This window comes from Gymnogyps californianus, chromosome 6, assembly GCF_018139145.2.
Source record: "Gymnogyps californianus isolate 813 chromosome 6, ASM1813914v2, whole genome shotgun sequence".
Taxonomy (NCBI): Eukaryota; Metazoa; Chordata; class Aves; order Accipitriformes; family Cathartidae; genus Gymnogyps; species Gymnogyps californianus.
The window spans coordinates 10,249,619-10,270,308 of record NC_059476.1 but is presented as its reverse complement, the minus strand read 5'-3'; the positions used below and the strand labels follow the sequence as shown (position 1 = coordinate 10,270,308).

The 20,690-nt window shown below is 38.7% G+C and overlaps 2 protein-coding genes across 3 annotated transcripts in view; one reads left to right on the top strand and one right to left on the bottom strand.

Annotated features, from left to right (window-relative positions):
- Nucleotides 1–107: 107 nt before the first annotated feature.
- DCLRE1A (DNA cross-link repair 1A) lies at nucleotides 108–19,411 on the bottom strand. 2 transcript variants are annotated; one of them, XM_050899382.1, is made up of 9 exons: nucleotides 18,496–19,411; nucleotides 15,332–16,897; nucleotides 13,252–13,385; nucleotides 11,977–12,095; nucleotides 10,104–10,247; nucleotides 9,035–9,180; nucleotides 7,836–7,990; nucleotides 1,545–1,686; nucleotides 108–893 (listed from the first exon to the last, which is right to left on the bottom strand). In XM_050899382.1, the coding sequence occupies exons 1-9, from the start codon at nucleotides 18,911–18,913 to the stop codon at nucleotides 727–729; spliced, it is 2,991 nt and encodes a 996-aa protein (XP_050755339.1). In that variant the 5' UTR covers nucleotides 18,914–19,411; the 3' UTR covers nucleotides 108–726. The 2 variants fall into 2 exon arrangements, with proteins under 2 accessions (XP_050755339.1, XP_050755340.1); XM_050899383.1 differs by having other exon boundaries at nucleotides 789–893; nucleotides 1,534–1,686.
- Nucleotides 19,412–19,667: 256 nt separating this feature from the next.
- Nucleotides 19,668–20,690, top strand: part of NHLRC2 (NHL repeat containing 2) — a 33,081-nt gene continuing 32,058 nt past the window's right edge. Inside the window, exons 1-2 of the mRNA XM_050898726.1 lie at nucleotides 19,668–19,720; nucleotides 19,994–20,237. Coding sequence (XP_050754683.1) covers nucleotides 20,075–20,237 — 163 coding nt within the window. The 5' untranslated portion in view covers nucleotides 19,668–19,720; nucleotides 19,994–20,074. The remainder of the gene's footprint in view (nucleotides 19,721–19,993; nucleotides 20,238–20,690) is intronic.

Sequence of the window (20,690 nt, the reverse complement as noted above, 5' to 3'; positions counted from 1 at the left end):
CAGCAATGTTATACAATTAACATATACAGAACATTCACCAAAGATACTACAGACAGGTTTCTCAGATTAGCAACTACCGTACTGAGAAGAAATGCATTTTGCTCAGAAAGAACACACAGGCTTCATGTAGGTTCTTTATTTTTAAAAAAAAAAAAAAAATCAGAAAACCTTGAGCAGAATGTAGGTAGCAGTGTCTTTTATAAAAATCATTCTCCGAAGTATGTATGCTGCAAGAGCCCGAGCCAATCCTCTCTCACAAGGTAAATTTTGTTTACAAGACTTAAGTCACAATAGCCAGTTCTGCCGCATGAAACGAGCTTCTCTGAAGCCTGAATTGACCGCATGTGACATAAGCTTAATATTGTCTCATTTATTACAATAACTTCTTTTCAGAAATTATTAACCCGGAGGTGGTTTCTTCCCCAGCATTATGCATCTGAGCATCTCCATAATCTGAGGAAAATTAAGAATGGGGAAAAAGGAGTAAGATAAAAATAACCTGAAATATGCATTTGCAAAAAAGTTATGGGAAAAATAAGTAGTAGGTACATGAGGAAGCAAGGTGCCTTTTTTTTTTTTTTTTTCCAAATTCAGCTTTCTCAGGAGAATGGCAGCTTTGTCCTTCCTAAAGAGAGCTCCGTGGAAAAAGGAGTTAAATAAAACTCACAGGAACTCACAATTCCCACTCCAGCCTATCTCCTTTGAAATATACATTCTTTCTTATATCTATTTATGCCTACTGCCCTCAATCATCCAGTCTCTAAAATGCTTCTCCATCAAGCTTCTGGCTCTCCAGTCACCAACATTTACAGTGGGGATGATTTTCTGTGGCTTCAACCATTGAACAAAACGCTTCATCTCCAGGTAACTGCTGTGTTCACTGTAAGGAATCCCTGAAATGAAACAAATCACAGCTATCTGTCAGTCTACTTAGCTTCTTGCCAAAATAATTTTGCAAGCCTTCCAGCTAAGAAATACTTCAGATAATATTTTTTTAAATTCATATTCGAGATCTAAAGTTTATAGCTAAGGTAAAATGAAAACCCAGATTTTCCTTCTGGAAAAATTACCTTGCGTTAAGTTACCAAGTCATTCATCAGTGCAAACTGCACAACACCAAGCATTTGGTTAAATGAATGTTAAGAGATTCAACTCAACATTCCACCAATAAGAACTGAGAGGAAGAGGAAGACCCACAGTCTCTCACAAATGAGTAAGGTATAGAATTAAATCTCGGTTCTGGAACTGCACTACCACCAGCATCAGTCAGGCCAAGACTTCACGCTTGAAGTCTCTACCTGTATCAGATAAAAGCCTTTACTGGCACAAGGAGGACAGGAGCAAAATGTATATAAAAATCTGCATTTACAGTCTTCTCAATTACTCAAGTTCACAGATCTCTCCTGGAGAGACCATCTGTTCAGTTTCTCAACGAGTTATCGGAAAAAGCATTGGTTACAAAGAACAGTAGGAGTTTCCTAAAAAAAAAATATGAAAAGCATCCACACAAAATTAAATGCACTGAATCTTTACCACTCTTATACCATATATGGTGATCTTTCCTCTTGTCTGAGGTTTGATATCCACCAGAGAAAGGCATGAATCAGAGTAGGTCCACCCAGTAGGTTTGAAAGCTAGAACTTGATCAAAATTCTCAGAAAACTTATTCAAGTGATCTTGCAAGCCCTGTGAAAAGAATATAGCATATACTTAATCCCATTAAATAGCTCATTAGTCTAAAGGTTGGAGATTTCATGATGGAGAGACTTCAGACTAAATTTTATTTTCATTTTTTGATATTTTTACTTTAAATACCATCTGCCTTGAAATTGTTAATGATACATATTCACATTTGCAGAGCACCTTGTACCTTAGGATCTCAATTGCTTCATCTGAATAAGCACATGTTAACAGCTATGCATTACAGATCAGAACACATAAGGAATAATCACATCTTCCTGTAGATCTTGCTCACCAAGTCATTCACTTCCTCCTCTCAGCTGGAGGTCAGCACTCTTGCAGCTGAGTGGTGATAAAAGATGGTGAAAGCCTGCTTCAGTGCAAAATCATCTGTTTAATTTAAAGTGCCACTGAGATCCTGACATGTGCTAATGCCCAGAAGCGCTCAGAGTTAATTAACCAAGCTACCCAAAAAATCGCAGCAAGCCAATGCATGAGTTAAGTATTGCTCTGAGCACTAAACCATGTGTTACCACATCTCCATTCATGATAGGAAGGAAACCACCTCTCATCTCTTCACTCTCAAAAAAATTAACTTGAAAAAGTTTCCAAGTTGGCTAAGTTAGCCTTCAGTGCTGTTTAAGCTAGGGTAGGGAAAAGGATGAGAGGGAAGTATAAGGAATGTACAATCCTATTCCTGGATAAAGTGAAGGCAGTATTATTTCAAACCAAAAATAGGAAATCAATTTCATGTGTCCTGTATAAAATCTTAAAGGCACATTCTCCATTTGAAAGCCCCACAAGATTATAGAACTCAAAATCATGAACTTTATGTCAGCAGCAGGAAGAGGAATACAAAACAAAGACTGATTAAAAAAAGGTGGGGAGAGGGGGATAGATAAGCTGTGATAGAACACTAACCTGTCAGACACTTGAAAATTATTAAGCAGGGAAGCGGAAAGCTGCCTGTGACACTGCCACATTTAATAGCACCTTCAGTACAATGTCCAGTAGCAACATACAGAATCCATCAAACTAGGCACATGAAAGAACAACAAAAAAAACCTACCACAACACACGTTTCATTCAGCAACAGGAATTATGGCTAGCTGCCATGACTCTTAATACACTGCAAATGTTCAGTCCTCACTAGATTAAAGATATAACTGTAGCAGTCTAATTCTCCTTCACACTGCATTTTGGGAAGATTAACATAGTTTCACATATTTGCTCCCCTTGCTCTAATGAAATCTAAATACAGTACTTCAAATACAATGATTATTATATTAACCAATGCTAATCTGCTTTCAAATTTTGTTATAAATCAAGTGCACAACATTCACATTAAGGATGCAATTTCAATCTCATAAAAAATTATTTGTGTATTTCAATCACAGGCACTTTTGAAAATCTCACCTCAATGCTAGTACAAGACATTACTGAGCTAAGCAACATAAGAGGTGGACAGACCTGAAGACCCCAGTTCTCTGGAAATCTTCCACTGCATATTCAAATGGCAGAAGGCTCAATTTTTGACCATTAAAAAATTGTTTGTTGCAAAAGAACCATGCATGCATTTTAGAAAAGATGGCCTCTCTCCACACAACAAATTACTACAGTGTTTATTCATAACAAGTCCACTTTAAATACACATTCCAATTTCTTCTTTTATTGCTTTAGCCAACACTGTTCTAAACCTTCATCCTTTTAAAATAAAAAATAGATTTCATTGCTAAATCAACCTCCTTCAATCACCTTGACAGCCTGTTATCTACAGTGTCGCTGAAGTCAGCACTACACGCAAACAGATTCCATAAGGTAGGAGAAGACTCAAACATGATTAAATAGTTAATTTACAATCAGCCCTAACACCGCTTAAACTCATTTGGCTTATTCAAGAACAGCTATTCATCAGTACATACAGCAATCACTGTATTTTACTGGAGTAAAACCAAGTATTGCAGTGAAGTACCACTTTTTTTTTTTTTATAACTTTCCTTTTCATATATCAAATCCGCTTGCAATATTGCAGCAATTCATGTTTTATTTTTATAAATATTTTAATTAAAAAAAATCACACATATAAAACTAATATTTTTTAGTTTTTTAAATTTATGTAAATGTTATCCGTTAAGAATATCCAGAACATGAATCTACAGCATGTCATCTCACTTTTGACCCAGGCAGCACCCGAAGAAAGTTTGATACCAACTCCTAATAAACAAACTTCTCAAGAAAGCCAGAGCTATACACAGGAGAAAAAACAAATGAACAAAAAGAACCCCACCCAATCCAACAGTTATACACCACCACAAAAAGCTTATCCCTCTGCCACTGTATTTTCGCTGCCTCTGATCCCCTATGGCTCGTTCTTTCTAGTTTTACCCTTCAGACTTCACGCATCTTAGCCAAACACTCATTTCAAGTATTGGTTCTTTTCAAGGGGCAGTCATAAGGCCTGGATAAAATACACCAAAGTCTAGTGATACCTGGCCAGGTATTCAATATTATGACCAGGACTGCTTTCATCCTAACTACAGATCAAGACTATCCATATGAATTTATAAAGCAGAAAAGATATGATTTCTTCTCAAATTTGACTTGTTTCTTCAACAGATTTTCGGGACAGTGACACAACTCCTAATGCAGCGATAGAAAACTGCCCAGAATTCAATATTCAAATACATGTTTGAAAATAAAAAGTGATGGAAACATTCAAGCCAGGTAGCACAGTTTCCCTCAGTGTGGCTGCATGCGTATAGAAATGCGCGCATCTTGACACAAGACAGCTCAAGCAGAAAAGGGAAATGCATCATACACGATTGTCACCAAGTCTTTAGCCAAGTGAACATGTAGGGTATAGCACATATTCTGAGGATCCTGTGGGTTTACAAAAATCGTCTTTCAACCTGTCAAGAAAACATTCACTGATCCACCTTTTTTCACAGTGGATTTAACACAATTATGGTCACTATTTATTTTTGTTTACTTCAGTTCTAGGCAGAAGGTAACAACATTAGTCTTTAAACTCTGGTAACTAGGGGAAAGACAGAGAGAGGTTTCTGTACTTTTCTAAGTGCCTGTGGCTTTTAGGTGAATGACGTTCTCTGCTGAATCAATACAGTGTTTATAAATCATACATGAACAGCTAAGCTAGTTGTTCACAAATAATAAAACAGCTGACTCCAAAATGAAAAAACATGCTTGATATTACTCCTGAAAATCAACGTGGAGAAAACCAGATTTCAGATAGCTCCAAAACTGGAATTAAACAGCTGGACAATGCCACCAAAAGGCAAAAATATTCACAACAGAGAGACTGCAAAAATACTTGCAAAATTCCTGAATATGCATTCAAAAAAATACCAATTTTATTAAAAAAATTATAACATTTTCCAGTAACCTGGAGACTCCATGATCAGGGGAAAAAAAAGCCCCTGATCACAGCAGAAAGTCTGTGAACAAGGAAGTATATGCAGGAGCATCTCAAAACCATGAACGCATCTCCTTTCTATTCGGGGTAGAAAGGAAAGTGGGCATCCAGATTTAGGCTTGGGAACAGTCAGCTATGGAAACATGGAAGCTTTCCTTGGGCAGGTACAGTTTTACCAACAGTTACCGCAAACTAGGCTTCAGCTGTGGTAAGCACACGTAGCTTCTGCAGCTTTTTTTTGTTCTTTACCTAGAAACAGACCAGAGAAGTTTTTCAATAATAAAAGGCAGAAGAATCATGCATATGGTTCTTAGAAATATCAAGCCTGGAGCACAGACAGGTTTGGGTTTTTTCTATTAGTAAAGAGTGTAACAGGGAAAAAAAAGGTATAAAACTGGGGCTTCTAGGAGATACTATAATATACCATCAGGGTTTGGCTATTTGCATTCTACTAAAAAGACAACTGATGTACAAGATCACAGATGTACTCCATTTACTAAATAAGGACTGAATCTGAGCTTTGGACCGAGAACACTCCCATAAGGATTTCATGGATTTGTAGGTTCCCAGCTGACACTACACAAGCAGGGAACTAGCCCAAATTAAGAAGCGGGATTGCGTTCTTGAGTAGGGCTAGGGATCAAATAAAACAGAAGAGGTAGGAGAGACTCAGAAGATAATGAAGGCATTGGCATTTAGTGATGAGGATCACTAAAAAATTCTGGCTTTCCTAGTAATGAGCCAGTAATTCAGGATAAAACCCGTATAATCCAGCACAAGACAAAACCATGCAACTGGAGATGATGACATCAACATTTCATGGTCTGCAAAACCAGGTTGATATCATTCATCATTCTTTAACTAGAATGAAATTACAAGTGATCAGATAATTTATTCTTAAAAATATTGTCTTTTCTGAGATCATGTTTACTAATGCTGCTGGAGCTGAAATAACATAAATGGTCATATGAACGCATCTTTAAGCATTTAACATTCTCCACATTTGACTGATACTACATTCCACCTGGGCATTCATCTAGCTACTGGCATCATCGGACGTTTAGCACTCTGGAAGTCTACCTAGCATGGCCAGCTTACATGGACACAAAATTACTAATGACAGTGTGAGACCACATTCCAACAACTTCACACGTGAAGTCAAAGCCCCAGTGCAGAGGGCCATGGCTGTTACACCAGGACACTGGTCCACTAGATCACTGTGCCTTTAATCTTTCCTGGCACTTTCCAGGGTCCAGGCATCCCTTCTAGCATGCTGTAGATTTGTCTAGAACCTTCCTTTCTCAGAGATGAGACCCTGCACATGATACAGCTGCCTCTCTCTGAGAAGTAAGGCTGTCTAGACATCCTTGCGGTATAATCACACCCTCTGCCTGAAAAAGTCCAACTACGCGAGTACTCCGTACACACTGGGACACATGACAGCAGAACCACATAACGACCCAAAAATCTGCAGAAGAAATTAAAATACATTACTGTTTAAGACAACACAACACATTAAAAATAAATCCATACACATTTCCATTACTCATTTTCTGCCCCACCATGGAAAAGATTATAGAACAACGTTAAAACATTAAGACATTAAGTTCCATCTCCTGCAGCTCCTATCCAGATCGTATACCCTCTTTTTCTCCTTTTTAGGTCAACTCTGACCTTGACTGGTCCTGCAGCCAAATACCATCTTGCTCTAAAGGATTTGCTTGAGATGGCACAGCAGGCCTGAAGCAAAGCAGGAAAATGAATCCAAGTCCATAAGGCATAGGCGACCACTGTTTTTCTCTTTCTTCCAGGCTACCTTTAATCTAGAGCCGGCAGCTTTGCCTTAATGCCGTTCTGTATTCTGTGGTCTATTTAGAAAAACTTTCGTTCCCCCCAGGAATTAGTCACCTTTCCTAATTAAGAAATTCCCACAAAAACTCTGTCTCAAATCTCAACTGAAATGAGCATTTGAAGTCAACTTAGATGAAACAATGTCTTAAAATAAACTGTTTTACTTGCTTTTGCTACAAACAGTAGAGAAGATTGTGTGTGGAAAAACTAAAGTATGTGTATATATGAGGTGTCCTTCAATTCACTCACTGTGTGAGTTTTCATTGACTTTCAAATATCCATATCCCCATGTAAATCTTCAGCACAGAAGGAGAGAGAATATTCTTTTAAAAGATGAAAATATGATTATAAATACATGGAAACTGAACTGAAAGGAACGTGGAGAACCCTATTCTTTTTTTGTCAAACACCAGACTGGAAGCTGGCCATGTTCACAGGCTGCCTCAAAACTGAGAGACCCACAGGCAGAAAATCCTTTTAGTCTTTTCCTACATCATACCAGGTAAAAGACAGGCTGAAAAACAGGGACTCCATGTCACAATATATTATTTGCTAATAGGACAGATCCTGCAGTCATTACATAAATCTACTTCAAAAAGGCCTGCAAAGAGCAAGCCTTTGAACAAACCTCATCTTATCTTGTAGAAGCACCGCATTGAAGTGAAATTACACTTTCTGTGCATCATGTTTGGAGACAGATATTAATGTTTAATTGCATTTCATTTTCAATGTATTGCTACATGTCAAAACTTTACTAAATAAATATGATCTGACAAGAGGTTAAAAAGCGCCAAACACAACACGGGTTGGGAGGAGCCAACAGTAAGATTAGCCAGCAGGTTAATTAACAGAGTATATTTTCTGAACTTACCTTAAAATTAATTTGCATCATGGGAAGAACGTGAAGCAAAGTACTATCCCAGTCCACACTGATGAGGGAATTAACAGCTGCTGACTCCAAGCACTGCAGTGTTTTGTACTTATCGCGAGACATACTTGCTTTTGAGCCCAGAACTTCAGCAATTGCTTTAAGATTAATTGGGAAGAAATCAGATAAAGAAAATTATAAGAGTTCATTTTTTGCTTGTTTTGGAGATATTCCTAATTATTGCACTGGATCATTTTTACTGTTGAAAAAAAATCCATATTCAACAGGATACAGTGTTTCATATTCTGAAATTAAGAAGAGAAACTTGCAATGGCTGTTAAAAAACTCGGGCTCCTACATTTTAGCAGCAGAACTGTGTATGACAACTGGAAAGAGGAGAATAGAAGTACTTTGATAAGTTCCAAGTCATATTTCTTTAGCAGAATGTTACCAAGGTGAACTGGTATTTATTTCAAAGATGCCAGAAACGTGCATTTTTTGAAATATGTGACAAACAGCTCACATTAAAGACAGACTAAACTTCAGTGAAAGTAAGTCTTGTATTGACGACTTTAAATATACTCAAAAGCACAAATATACACAGCTGCCTGCTCTAGAGTATACATTTGGGCAATCATGTTGGTTCCTAATGCTGTAACCGAGTGAAGCATAGCACACAAGATTTTCATGAAGTCAGAAAAGATGTGTTTTGGTTTGGAGAATGCTTTGTTAAAATTGATTTCATTAAAACTGATTACTATAAATATTTAGGAAAATACGTAATATAACCCTGGAAGGAAAAACTTAGCAAAACAGAAGTTTAAGAACAATCATATCCCTTTGCTGTTTCTTGACAACGTGAAATTATTAACACCAAAAGTGTCATAAAGACCTCATTTATGTTTTTTTAATTGCCATGAGCAATTTTCTCACCACAATCAGGTTCATTCATTTAGTATCCAAATTGGCCTTCTGTATATTTGGGGGGGTTGTAAACATGGCAGAAAAATATTTCTTTCAGAAAGTTAAAACTTATTGATTAGAAAACTAAAAAACTAGCAGTAGGATTATTAAATATACTTAATTTCTTTACACAATATCTAACCATCAACACTGAGTGACCCTTTATATCTTCAAGAAAAAGGTCTTTTAACACTGATTTAGATATTTATTATTTGATCCAGTACACTTTTTTTACATACCTAAAAAAACTTTTTCTTTTCCAATGGAATAGGTGCCACAGACAACTAGAGTACGCGGGTTTAAAGTCACTGTCTCAAAGGCAGTATTGACAGCAAACTGGATAACCTCTTGTTGAGAAGGAAAAGTGTATTCAGGACTACAGTATCTGGGGCATGGAAACAAGATACACACTTCATTACACAAGATGGAAGACATCTGAATTTACCAAGAAGGCCCTCAAAACTGCATGCATGCAATAACAAAGTAATGAAAAAGATGTTATTCTTATATATAATTTCAGTCTACTTGAAATCTATTTATTAGAAACCACTGAAGTGCCCAGATGAAATTGTTGCAATAAAATTTACATTGAGTATATCAGTCTTTTCTTTACAAGTATTCACTTGTCTGATACTGACACTCAATTCTGCAGTTTTTTCTCTATAAATACCAACTGCTCTTTCAAGCTAGATATTTGTATCGTGTACTAATTACATCCTTATGTCTATTTTTTGCCATGCACACAAACCATAACATAAGGCATTATTCATTCGCAGAAACATATGGAACAGAAATAAAAGACTGCAGCTGGGCATTAGTCATCATACACAGAAAAACAATTTTATATACATGAGTCAGAGAAAGGTCTAATGAAAACCTGGACAACTGATATAACCATTTGGCATTCTTTCACTCTTTGAATTCCCCCACACCCCTTTTCATAACAGAGCTGAATCCACATAAAACTAGTGTTTCATGAACCTCTTGTTTTAGAGCTGAACACTCAATGTATTAATTTTGACACCCAGAATTTAATACCACTTATAAATAATAAGGTCATCTCAGCAAATACTTTAGCATCTTTTCCACGACCCGCTTTTATTCTCTCATGTAACAGCATAACAGATGAACAAGCTAGACATACATGGACTTTCAATAAATATCTGATTTTATTCAACACTAAGTACAGCTAACAAGTGTTAAAACAGTAGTGTCATTTATACTTACATTTCTTTGGTTCATATAAAGTCTTACTAAACTGAAAAGAGGGTTACACTGAAAAAAAAAAAAAAATTAAACACAGCTTACGTGGTATCAAGGTAAAGGGTGTGGACTTGTTGACCAATCAAAGCAGGGTAGCGCTCCATAGAAGGATCGGCCCTGAAGTCTCCTGTGTGCAGAATAACAGTTCCGCTCGGTAGATAGAAAAGGATCATTGTGGCACCTGGACAACTGAAACAAACAAACAAAAAAACCCATACAAATTATGTTAGCTCTCTATACTGATAAACTGCCTTAAGAGATACACCACCCTTCAGTAGCAGGAAGGTGTGCAGAACAGCATTTTAAATCACAGCTACTATGCAGCCTAATTTAGCTAGAAATTCCTGATTTCTAAAGCAATTCTGAAGCTAATCTTATGGCCATGGACAAGCTAGACTTGAGTTCTCAGCTGAGATGGAGAGAAGGAAAAAAACCACACCAACAGTAAAGTAATCAAGCATTAACTGCCTTTTGGGGATGCTCCGTCTTCTAGGTATGACAAAGATGCTGCCTTAGTTGCAATCTCTGAGGTTCTACTACTTGATTCAAAGGGGAAACAGCACACCAAAGAGAAGCAGTGTTCTTATTCAGGAGCAACAGCATTGTATTATTGCAGATGCATCTTCATTCCTGCAGGACTTACTGAAGCATTTCCTTTTAAATTCTATTTGCAGATTTTAAACATTATCCTCCATCCAGAATTCCTTGGTTATAAATACAATGCTCTTATTGGCCACAGCAAATCCATTGCGCCTTCTGCAGTTCCTCGCCAAAGCTGTCTGAAGGGCAAGAGCTCAGACTGGAAAACCAGAGTGGGACTATTTTGGACATGAATCATCTGTAAAGGGTAAATGAAATCTCAAAAAAGGAAAAACTGGCGTGAATCAGAGCTAAAATGACAGAATTGGTGAACTCTGCAAGAAGTTGAACTTCGTACCTGAGGTTTATATGCCTTTTAAATTGAAGCAGAGGATCAGAGACACAAACAGGAAAAATGACAAGTGTCCAAATTACATAAGCAAGAAGGCTTCCTTCATTCCCAGAAAGGGTTCTCAAAGGACTTCATGGAATCTTATCTCTCCAACTATAAACAAATCCTGTGATAAGTAATATTCAAACCAGCTGTGACACAGTGCTGCGTTTCAATATATACTTCATGGAAAGGACTTTTCCTCTAGCCCATAGCCAAATAAGGTACCAAGAGGCAGAACGGCAAGAGCACAGGGCTGGAAGTCAGGTGCTACTGAACTTTAAATCCAGCATTACCACACAGTGCCAGTGTAATGTTGGACAAAAAATCTCACCCTTTATCACCGAATCCAGCAGAAGTCTTGTTGCACATTTCAACAGGCTTTTCTTTAAAGTTCAATTTTCAAAATGTTGGCTAGGTTTTGTCTCTCCCGGGATCCAAAGTACCACATTTGTCTTTAGCTGAAGATTTCACTATCTTCAGTTGAAGCTACAGAAACCTAACAAAACTGATAATCAAATGTAGGGTGTTCCCAACTAGACATCAAAAACTAAAGTGTCCAGACCACTAGAAAAATCATTCAACCTCTCAACAAGCTTAAAAATTATGGAGCTATGTGTGGTTAACACTAGGTACTCATTACAAGCACACAAAATAAAGTTAAACTAAAATTATCAAAAAAGCCTAAGTTTCATTTTCAAAAATAACTCGCCTATTTCAAAAGCTAACTACTTGCAAGAAATTTAGGCTCCTACATGCCTAATTCACTTCTGAAGTGAAAATGCATGTTACTAAGACAACTCAGGTATCTGAAGTATTTTTACCCTTTTATTTTTTCAGATCCACTGAAACCTAAAAATCATGAAAACATAAATTGTATCTGTACAGCTATTTATCTTTAATATTCTATACATACAAATATTCCACAGCAAATGCAATGATACATACTGATTGGCATCGAGCAACATCACTTTGATCCCATTCACTATACATTCTGTGTCCATTGGCAGCACGTGGACGTACTGCTCTTTGACTCGAAGTTTGCTCTTCACCAGATTGCCAGTTATCTGTAACAGGGAAAGGATTTAATATGGAATAGGAACAAAATCTAAAAAAAGCCTTTGTTTCTAAAATAAACTGGCTGTCTGGCTTAGAGAGAAACTATGAGATCCTGGGTATAATCAAGCCTTTCAGTAGCAGTTCACCTCTCAAAAAGCAAACTGAAAAAAAGCTGTCTTAAAAAAGCAAACTTTTAAAAGGCTGTCAACAGGTTATGGATTGGAATCACAGAGGAGGCAAACAAGCGAGAATAACATCTGTTACAGACTGCCAAGTCTAGAAGAGGCGGTGGGCAAAGCCTTCTTTAAACAACTGAAAAATTTTCTAGGTGAGAGGCCCTGGATCTTATCATGGAGGACTGCAGTCACCCCAACATCTGCTGGAAAGGCAACACGGGACACAAGCATTCCAGGAGACTTTCAGAGTAAATCAGAAATAGTTTTTTGATGCAGGTTCTGGATGGGTTGATTAGGCAAGGTGCCCTACCATATTATGAGTAAAGACGAGTTGGTTGGACATATGATAGCTAATGGCAGTCTTGGCCATTCAGCAGCCTGAAGCACAGGACACACAGGACCAGGCTAAAACAACTCCATTTACTTGATGTGGAAAAGAGATGGCTTAAGCGGAATCTAATTTCATACTTCCATCACTTGAATAGAGTTATAGAGAAGACGGAGCCAGGTTCTTCTCCATGATGCACACAAAAAGAACAAGCTACAATCTCAAGTTGCAAAAAGGGACATTTCAATTGTATATTAGGAAAAAATTTCAGAGTGGGTAAGCACTGCAACAGGTTGCAAGGAGACGTAGTGGAATCTGTCCTATTTTCAAAATTTGACTGACAAAGGCTCTCTGCAATCTGATCTAACTGTGAAGTTAGACCCGCATTGCACAGGAGATGGGTGTATATGACCTCTAGAGATCCTTTTAAACCTGAATTTTTTCATGGTATCTAGACAGGGAAGTTTCACTAATCTTCTTCATCAGTCAAATCAGGGTAAGAATTTCTTACAAGAGAAATCCAGATTCCCCTGCACATCTCCACTGTGCCTAACTGACCCAACAATGGAACCTCTGATCTTCTATCTACTTTCATGAGTACAGAAGTGATTATAGTTGCGTATGGATTTGATAATATCTAGTAATCTTGGAAAACCTTACCTTATTACAGTAGACTGGAAACATGAAGTTTTTTGTTAGCCCACAATAGTGATCAGAGTGAAAATGAGTAAGGAAATAAGCTGTGCAGCCTTCAATTTCTCCATACTGGAAGGCATCAACTGTAAAACCAGTTCCTGCAGCAAAAAGGGAAGAGAAGCCAGCCAGTAAACATGCATAGTTCAGAACTAGTTTCTAATTAAATTTTCCTTTTGTTCTTTTTTCTTTCTTCCAAATTAAAAGGGAATACAGTTACACTGCATACAGTTGAAGGAGCCATTTAAAGATGAGCATGGTTTGCGCATGAGTCAACAGTCACAAAAAAGATTTTCACTTATTAAAATAAAAATTTAACAAAGTATCCACACACAAATACTTTCACAGGCCTCCCAAATATCTGTTGTTCAGCTGCCATCTTACACAGATGCCAACTGGTTAAGCAAATAAAACACATTTATCTGCATTCAGCTGGTATTTTTGAAAGTTCACATAGGTTAAAACCTAATACCAACATCTTAACACAAAATAAAACAGATAAACACAGCTTAACAAAATGCATTTTGCGATCAAACCACATTTTTTCAATTATTCTACATTTAATATTCCTCTTAAAATGTGCTACCATATAATTATCAAGCAAGCAAGCTAGGGTCTTCGAATATATCTGCTGAGATGAAACGTGACCAATTTGTCATTGTATGCTTTCAGTGAAGTACTGTTTGTATAAAGATGTTGCATAAAGACAGCTGTATAGAAGATACCCTTCTCTCTGCAAATGCAGGTTTTTTTTTTTTAAATGCAAACATACCAACAAATGGTCTTTTCATATCGGGTTACAGTTTCTTAAAACCACCAAATAGTCCATAGAACTAATTCACCTGGTGGCACTCAAATATTTTTCATTTTATGTTATGGAAATTTCCCAGATCTTCTAGGAGAACTAGAAATAGTTCCGCTTACTTGAGGCTAGAACTTCAAGTATTTGCAACTCCAAAAAACCATAGCAGTCTGCTAATTAAAAATCACAAACCAAAAAATCCCCAAGTGTTTGAGAGGTACCAGACTCAAAACTTCAGGGAGGCTGAATTATACTAGGCCACGGGGATATATATCATTAGCAACAAGGAAAAACACAGTCAAATATACTTCAAATGTAGTAACAAAATTCAGAACAAAGATAATAAAGATAACAACAAAGCAACTTTAAAATTCCATTGTAGGCATAGGAGTCTGCTAGTCTGCTCTTCAAATTTATTATATATGGAAAATTCTCTAAGCCCATGGAACCCGTGATACTGGTGTAGCCCCACAAAGACTTACAGGTCAGTCTTCAAGCAGCAGCTTGGCACTTAGGATCACTAATATATTTCTATTTGGCTTCCTCAAATACCTATCTAAGACTAAGACAGTCCTTTAGTGGTAAACAGAACTGTGAGGATCTGAAGCTTTTTAAGCCGCTGATCCATCATCCTGTAATTTATGTAATTGCTTGAGGAGATTCTGAGAAAATCTTGGCTGTTTCCTTAACTAAACTCTTCTGCTTGGTTTTCATATTTTTGTTTTCACAGTTGTAGTAAATCATATTTCTCATATTATTGAATTTCAAATGCAAAATTAAACTCAATTCTTTTAACTTAGTGTAAGGAAATAATTGCTATTGACAGCTCTATTTTCAGGCACAACTGAAGCAATGTAAAAGACTAAATTCAGGAATTAGGAGTAGATATTAACAAGGGATATATTCAAAATCATTTAAGAAAGTAGATCCGTCTTTCAATACTGCTTATGTTTTCTGCTCTGTCAAAAACATTCAGAAGTCAGTCCTTGAAATAATTTTCCTGAGATAACTATTTCACTAACTATTTTCAGCCATTGCTGACTCTGGTTCTGCAATCACCTTCTTTTGGAGATCTGCACCTACACAAGATTTTATCAACTTAGATGGAGGAAAGAAAATTCATTATGAGCTGGAGTCTAAATGGTTATCAAGAGTGAAGAATACTGAAACCTAAAATTAGGAAAAAAATACAACACTCAAGCCAAAATCAGTTAACCTCCACAAAAAGCAAGAGTTATCTCTCACCTGGTATTTTCTTGTAGAAAGGGCAGTGTTTTTTTCTTGTTCCTTCACCTGTAGTAGATAATTCTTTAATTTTTTTTCTCCACCTTCGTTGGCCACCAGAACTTATATCTGCAGAGGCTCCATTTTTACTTGAACTTTCTATACCTGCTTCTACATCTTCCACAGACCCTTCAGCTTTCCTTTTTTGCTGTCTGGGCCTCTTTCCATTGGGAGTTACTGAACTTGATATCTGCTTTCCCTCACTCAAACATGTCTCTCCTTTGCTTTCCTCTTTTACTTTGGGTTTTAAACCAAAGAAAACACCAATGTCCATTTGTTTTAGTTCTTTGGCAGAACTGGATTTGGCATTCATACTTGCTAAAGAAAGAGACGGTACTGTTTTACAGATGGGGCTGGGAAAGCACACAGCAGCTGTATCAAGATTTCCTTCCTTCTCTATTACTGACTGCAAACTCTCCTGGCAAGTTGTTTTTTCAATTGCATTGGCAGTCATTTTATCTGTATTAGTTAAAATGTTACTTGGGTCCCTCAAAACATTACCATTCTGTGTCAGAAGAGACCCAGCTTCTTCTCTGACTAGCAGTGCTGATGTCTCAGTAAAACCCACGTATGCAGAATCCCAAGCACCAGTATCTTCTGACTCTGTGTTACCTGCTTTAGCAGCAGAGGAGATCAATTCTGGCTGTTCAACCTCCTCGCAATTAGAAGGAAAAGAGGATCCACTGGCTAGCACCTCTTGCTGATGCTGATTATCTACACATGTTGAATTACAGAACTTGCTGTTCGTGTGACTCTGAGAAACAGTTTTTACGCAATGATCTAGATGGTTCAATGTATTTACTTCCTCACAGTGGTTTTTTTTAATTATTAAATTTCCCATTTTGGTATGCTCATACTGAGGCTTCTGCTGTAAGAGAAGTCCATCAAGTGTTTTAAACACCACAGAATTAGATTCTTCATCTTCAAAGTTCCAGACTTTGAATAATTTATTTTGTGATATTTTTACTTTCTTCTCCTCTTCCTCAGGTTCCTCTTCACTTTCCTCAAAAGTACTCAATGGAGAATAAGAAATTTCACAGTCACTAAAGTCCACTTTTGACTGTAGTAGACTTGGCTGATTTGTATCTTTCTGACTACACAGATCTTCTCCTGTTCTACTTTCTTGAGAGGATGCAAAGTCATAAAATTCAAATTTACAACTATTATCTGTGCTCTGTGTAAGCTGAAATGTCTGTTGAGGCTTTTGAACATCTGTAAAAGAGGAAGGAGTTTCACTGATTATATTTAGAGACTTCATTTGTGGTGAACTCTGTACCATCAATGTACAGTCATCATTTGGGACATTTTTTACATTATTAGATGGTTTCTCATTCTGTGAGATTTCCTCTACATGACTTGGGGAACAGCTGGGCTTTGCAGCAGTAGAATATGTCATCTTCCTCTCCAAAGTGTTTGCGGAAGAGTTCACAAGATAATCTCCTGCCCTGCTTGCTGCAAGTAGAAAATGGCTATAACGCTTGTAGTGGGATGGAATGGTGGAAGTGCACAGTAAACCATCAGGACACTCTATGAAAAGAGTTAAACAGAGAAGTAATATTAATATCTTTGCAAATATAGTTGGCATAATTATTAAAATAAAAATCACATGTGACACACAGTTTAAAAGCTTTTTCTTATAAATGCAGCTACTGAAGGACAGAAGGCACAAGTAAAAAGTAATTTTAAAGCCGCCAAGACCTCCTGCCCTGAGCTGGCTAGAAATGAGAATGCTTCCAACCTAAAACCAAACAGCTGCTGCTAATACAGCACTATGCCTGAATTAATACAGCCCCCTAACAGCAAGAGTACTTAACCCTGTTTCAATGCTGTGCTAATGTAATCGTATAGCTTCTAGTTTAGAATTGCCTCACATGCAAGCAATGAGCTCAGAGCAGTAGCACCAGAAAAGGCCAGTAGACATGTTTCAAAATAAACCAAATCTCGGTTCTAAATCCACCCGAAATTCCATTTCAAATTGTCTGCTGGGTTACACATTAAATTAAAAAAAAAAAAAAAAAAAAAGTCATGTATTTACTTATGTGAAAAAAAGTATTCAGGATTGAGATGCCAGCAAAAAATCTGTGGCTGTTCCCTCAGCCTTTTTTGTTGAGAGTTTGCTAGCCTAACTTTTGAGGATTTTAAGGCAAATGCATAAATCAATCAGAAGGATTTTTCATCTGTTAATTATGGGAGTAAGAGATGGAAATGAGGTGTTAACACATCTGCCTTAAGTTAAAACCACTGCCAAAATCAGGATTAAAGGACTCGCATTTCATTGTTCTGAAGAAGAAAGTTCAAGGAAAGTTACATAGATATAAAAGGGAAAGTGACTGTGTTACGTAAAACAGCCTTTACTCAAGTTTCCTGACTGCATACGTTCTGTTTTTCAAAAGTTGTGAGGTGTATTAAGAACGTAAGTTGGATACCTGGATCTATTCAGACATGGTATTTCCCCACATGAAACTAGCAACTGGAATGAGTCAGTTTTATTCCTCTTGTACAGAACTCAAAACAAAACTGTGTTATCTTATGATACAGGAATGTTCATGTATAATTCTGTATAAAATTTCTAAAGCATACAGGACCAGGGGCTAACATTTCAAGTAAATTAGCATAACGGACTGATTTCAGCTTCCAACTGTCCATAGACAACCGGACAAATCACACAGCAACATGGATACAGGATAATAAAATTTATAACTAAGGAGAAAGAAATTCAGTGTCAAAAATAGCAGCCTCTTAACTGAAGGAGGGGTTTTGCTGACACTGACTTAGTAATTGAAACAGGTTCCATTATTTTAAAATTGTAAACATGCACCTTCAATTTCTTCAATAAACTACTAAAACTGGAGCTTGATAAACAACCATGAATCTCTATCACTACTCTACAAAGTTTTGGGATTAGATTCTGATGAGATTTTCATGTCAGATTTCCATGTTCTTCACAAAGAACCAAAAATCTCATATGAAAATAATACTGATAAATGATCAGTAATAACATTCTAAAAATCATACCAACTACCATCTCAGATTTTGAACTAAATATGAAAACCAAGGTTTACAGCAACATTATGTGAGAAGCCTTTAACTTTTCTCTGAAGGCTTTTTTCTTCATCTATTCATACCTTTTTCAATGGATCCTGGAGTATCCAAACATTCAGCAACGTGCCATCGAGGTGTCTGGACCAATAGCAAAGAGAAAGGCATCTGGCAGCTCGGACAGTATCCATCATGAACAGGCTTTGCATTTTGTGAGCTCTGTTCCGCCAGGCTACTCACACTTTCCTGGGAGTGCACACTACTGTCATCTTTACATTGATCTGCATCCTGATTTGGCCCTGATCTCTGCTCAGTTTTCTGAAGCGTATCAGTTTTTTCTACAGATTTTTTTTTATTTCTATTTCTCTTTCTTTTTGGCCTGCACTTGCCATCACTTACTTTCTGCACAGGTGTAGAGATGCTCTCTGAATTACTCTGATGCTTTTGCTTCCTAATGGATTTGTACTCCCAAATGTCCTCTTCCAATAAAGCATCTTCAGACATGGCAACACATGAAATATTCTCCTTTCTTTTAAGCAACAGTTCACAAACCTACCTTTCCTTCCGCTAATATGTTTTTTCTTCCCTCCCCCCTTCACTATCTGAAGAAAAGCACCTGAACTCCATTTCAAAAAAGCAACACCGGGCCACAAACCAAACAGCAGGCCGGGATGGGACAGAAGCATGGTGGGATCCTATCCTAAAAATAATTTATCGAGCGTCTCTTTGAATATCTGTCATTACTCCTGTTAAACAAAACCCGACTCTGTAAGATGCAGAAAGACTTGCACGGTGAGCCACTTCCTTCAGCTATCCCTCTCGTAAGCACCCAACCCGGCCTCGGAATGTGAAGCCCAGCTAGCCCCGCTCTCCTGACCGCCACCTCGCTGCCCCGAAGCGGGAAGATTTTAAAAGAAAACGACGAAGAGTTCAGCTACGGGATCGCTGCCGCGAGTCACCACACGGCGAAGGCCGACACCGGCAACGGCGCTGCCGGGAGGGGCCGCGCTCCCCGCCGCCAACGGCCCCGCGCTTAGGTCCCGCGGCGGGCACCGAGGGCGGCGGCCTCCCCGCGGCGGGCACCGAGGGCGGCTGCCCCTCCGCAGTCTCCCGCCGCTACCGAGGGTCGCGGACGGGCGCCTGCTCGAGCGGGCGCCTCTCCTCAGCCGTTCGCCACGGCGGCAACGCATTCGCTTCCGCAGCTTCGTCACCACGGCTGTTGCTCCACTTTCCGCTTCTCTCATACCATCGCCTCTCAAAAAAAAAAATCCCACCGTTTAAATTATTGGTGCCTTCTTTGGACTTTGTCCGGTACTGCTCGATTTTCACATCTATTCCACTTACAAATAAGAAAGTAACTGGGCGGGAAAAGCTGGCTGTATTGAATCTGCTGAGCTGGAATCACCGCTGGGGATTCTCTTCACGAATATGCTTCTGTGAATATCAAAGCTATGTAAAAACGCGAAATGAATGAGAAGGTCCCCCTTTAAGACAGACGAGTTACTGCGTATTTGTGCTTAGGTTTTGTTTGTGGGTTTTGGTTTTGTTTTTTTTTAATTACAGTTTTCCTCCCCCGCGTTGCAGGAGGTGCCGAATGAGCGGCGGTGAAACGGCAGGCCGGTAAACAGCGGCCCGTCCTGGCCGCGGGCTCGCCCAGGAGGCGTCATGGCGGCGGGGGGCCTGGCGGGGCTCCTGCCCGCCCAGACCCAGCTGGAGTACGCCCTGCTCGACGCCGATACTCTCCAGGAGAAGGAGAACTTGGTCTACCAGTATCTGAAGAAGATGGACAGCCGGGAGCGGGACCTAACGGTGCCCGAGCTCGGCGGAGGTGGGTGGCGGGGCCCGAGCGGGTCAGGCCCCACGGCGGAGCGCGGTTCGGCGTCCCGGGCCCGCCGGGCGGGCGGTTGCAGGGTCTCCCCCGGTGGAGGTGGCTGAGCTCTGGCGCTCACCGTGTGGCGTTTTCCTTGAAGTCCCGCTGCCTGCGAGGGCCGTGTAATTACGGGCCCGTTAGCTGCTTTTTTAAAAGGCACTTGTAGTTACAGGAAATGTCACTCCTGAAAGCACCAGGAGCTAAGGACAAGAAAAAAGAACGCCTTTATAAATGTTCCCCCTGCTACTGCTTGCAAAACCCCGTTCTTTAAAGCCTGTCTTCTGAAACTCTACTAGCTTTATTAATTTGCTTTTTTTTAATAAAGCCTTTCCCCTCTGTACAGTATATTGATCTCTCTCTCTGGTCATAGTGAGAACCTTACCAACTCTCGCAGCTTTCTGCTGAGCTCCC

Excerpts from the sequence above, each read along its gene's own strand:
- DCLRE1A (XM_050899382.1), bottom strand. The coding sequence starts at position 18,913 with ATGTCTGAAGATGCTTTATTGGAAGAGGACATTTGGGAGTACAAATCC. Across the intron at positions 12,096-13,251 it reads TTCCAGTCTACTGTAATAAG|ATAACTGGCAATCTGGTGAA; the intron begins GTAAGGTTTTCC and ends TCCCTGTTACAG. Across the intron at positions 894-1,544 it reads AGGAAAGATCACCATATATG|GGATTCCTTACAGTGAACAC; the intron begins GTATAAGAGTGG and ends GTTTCATTTCAG.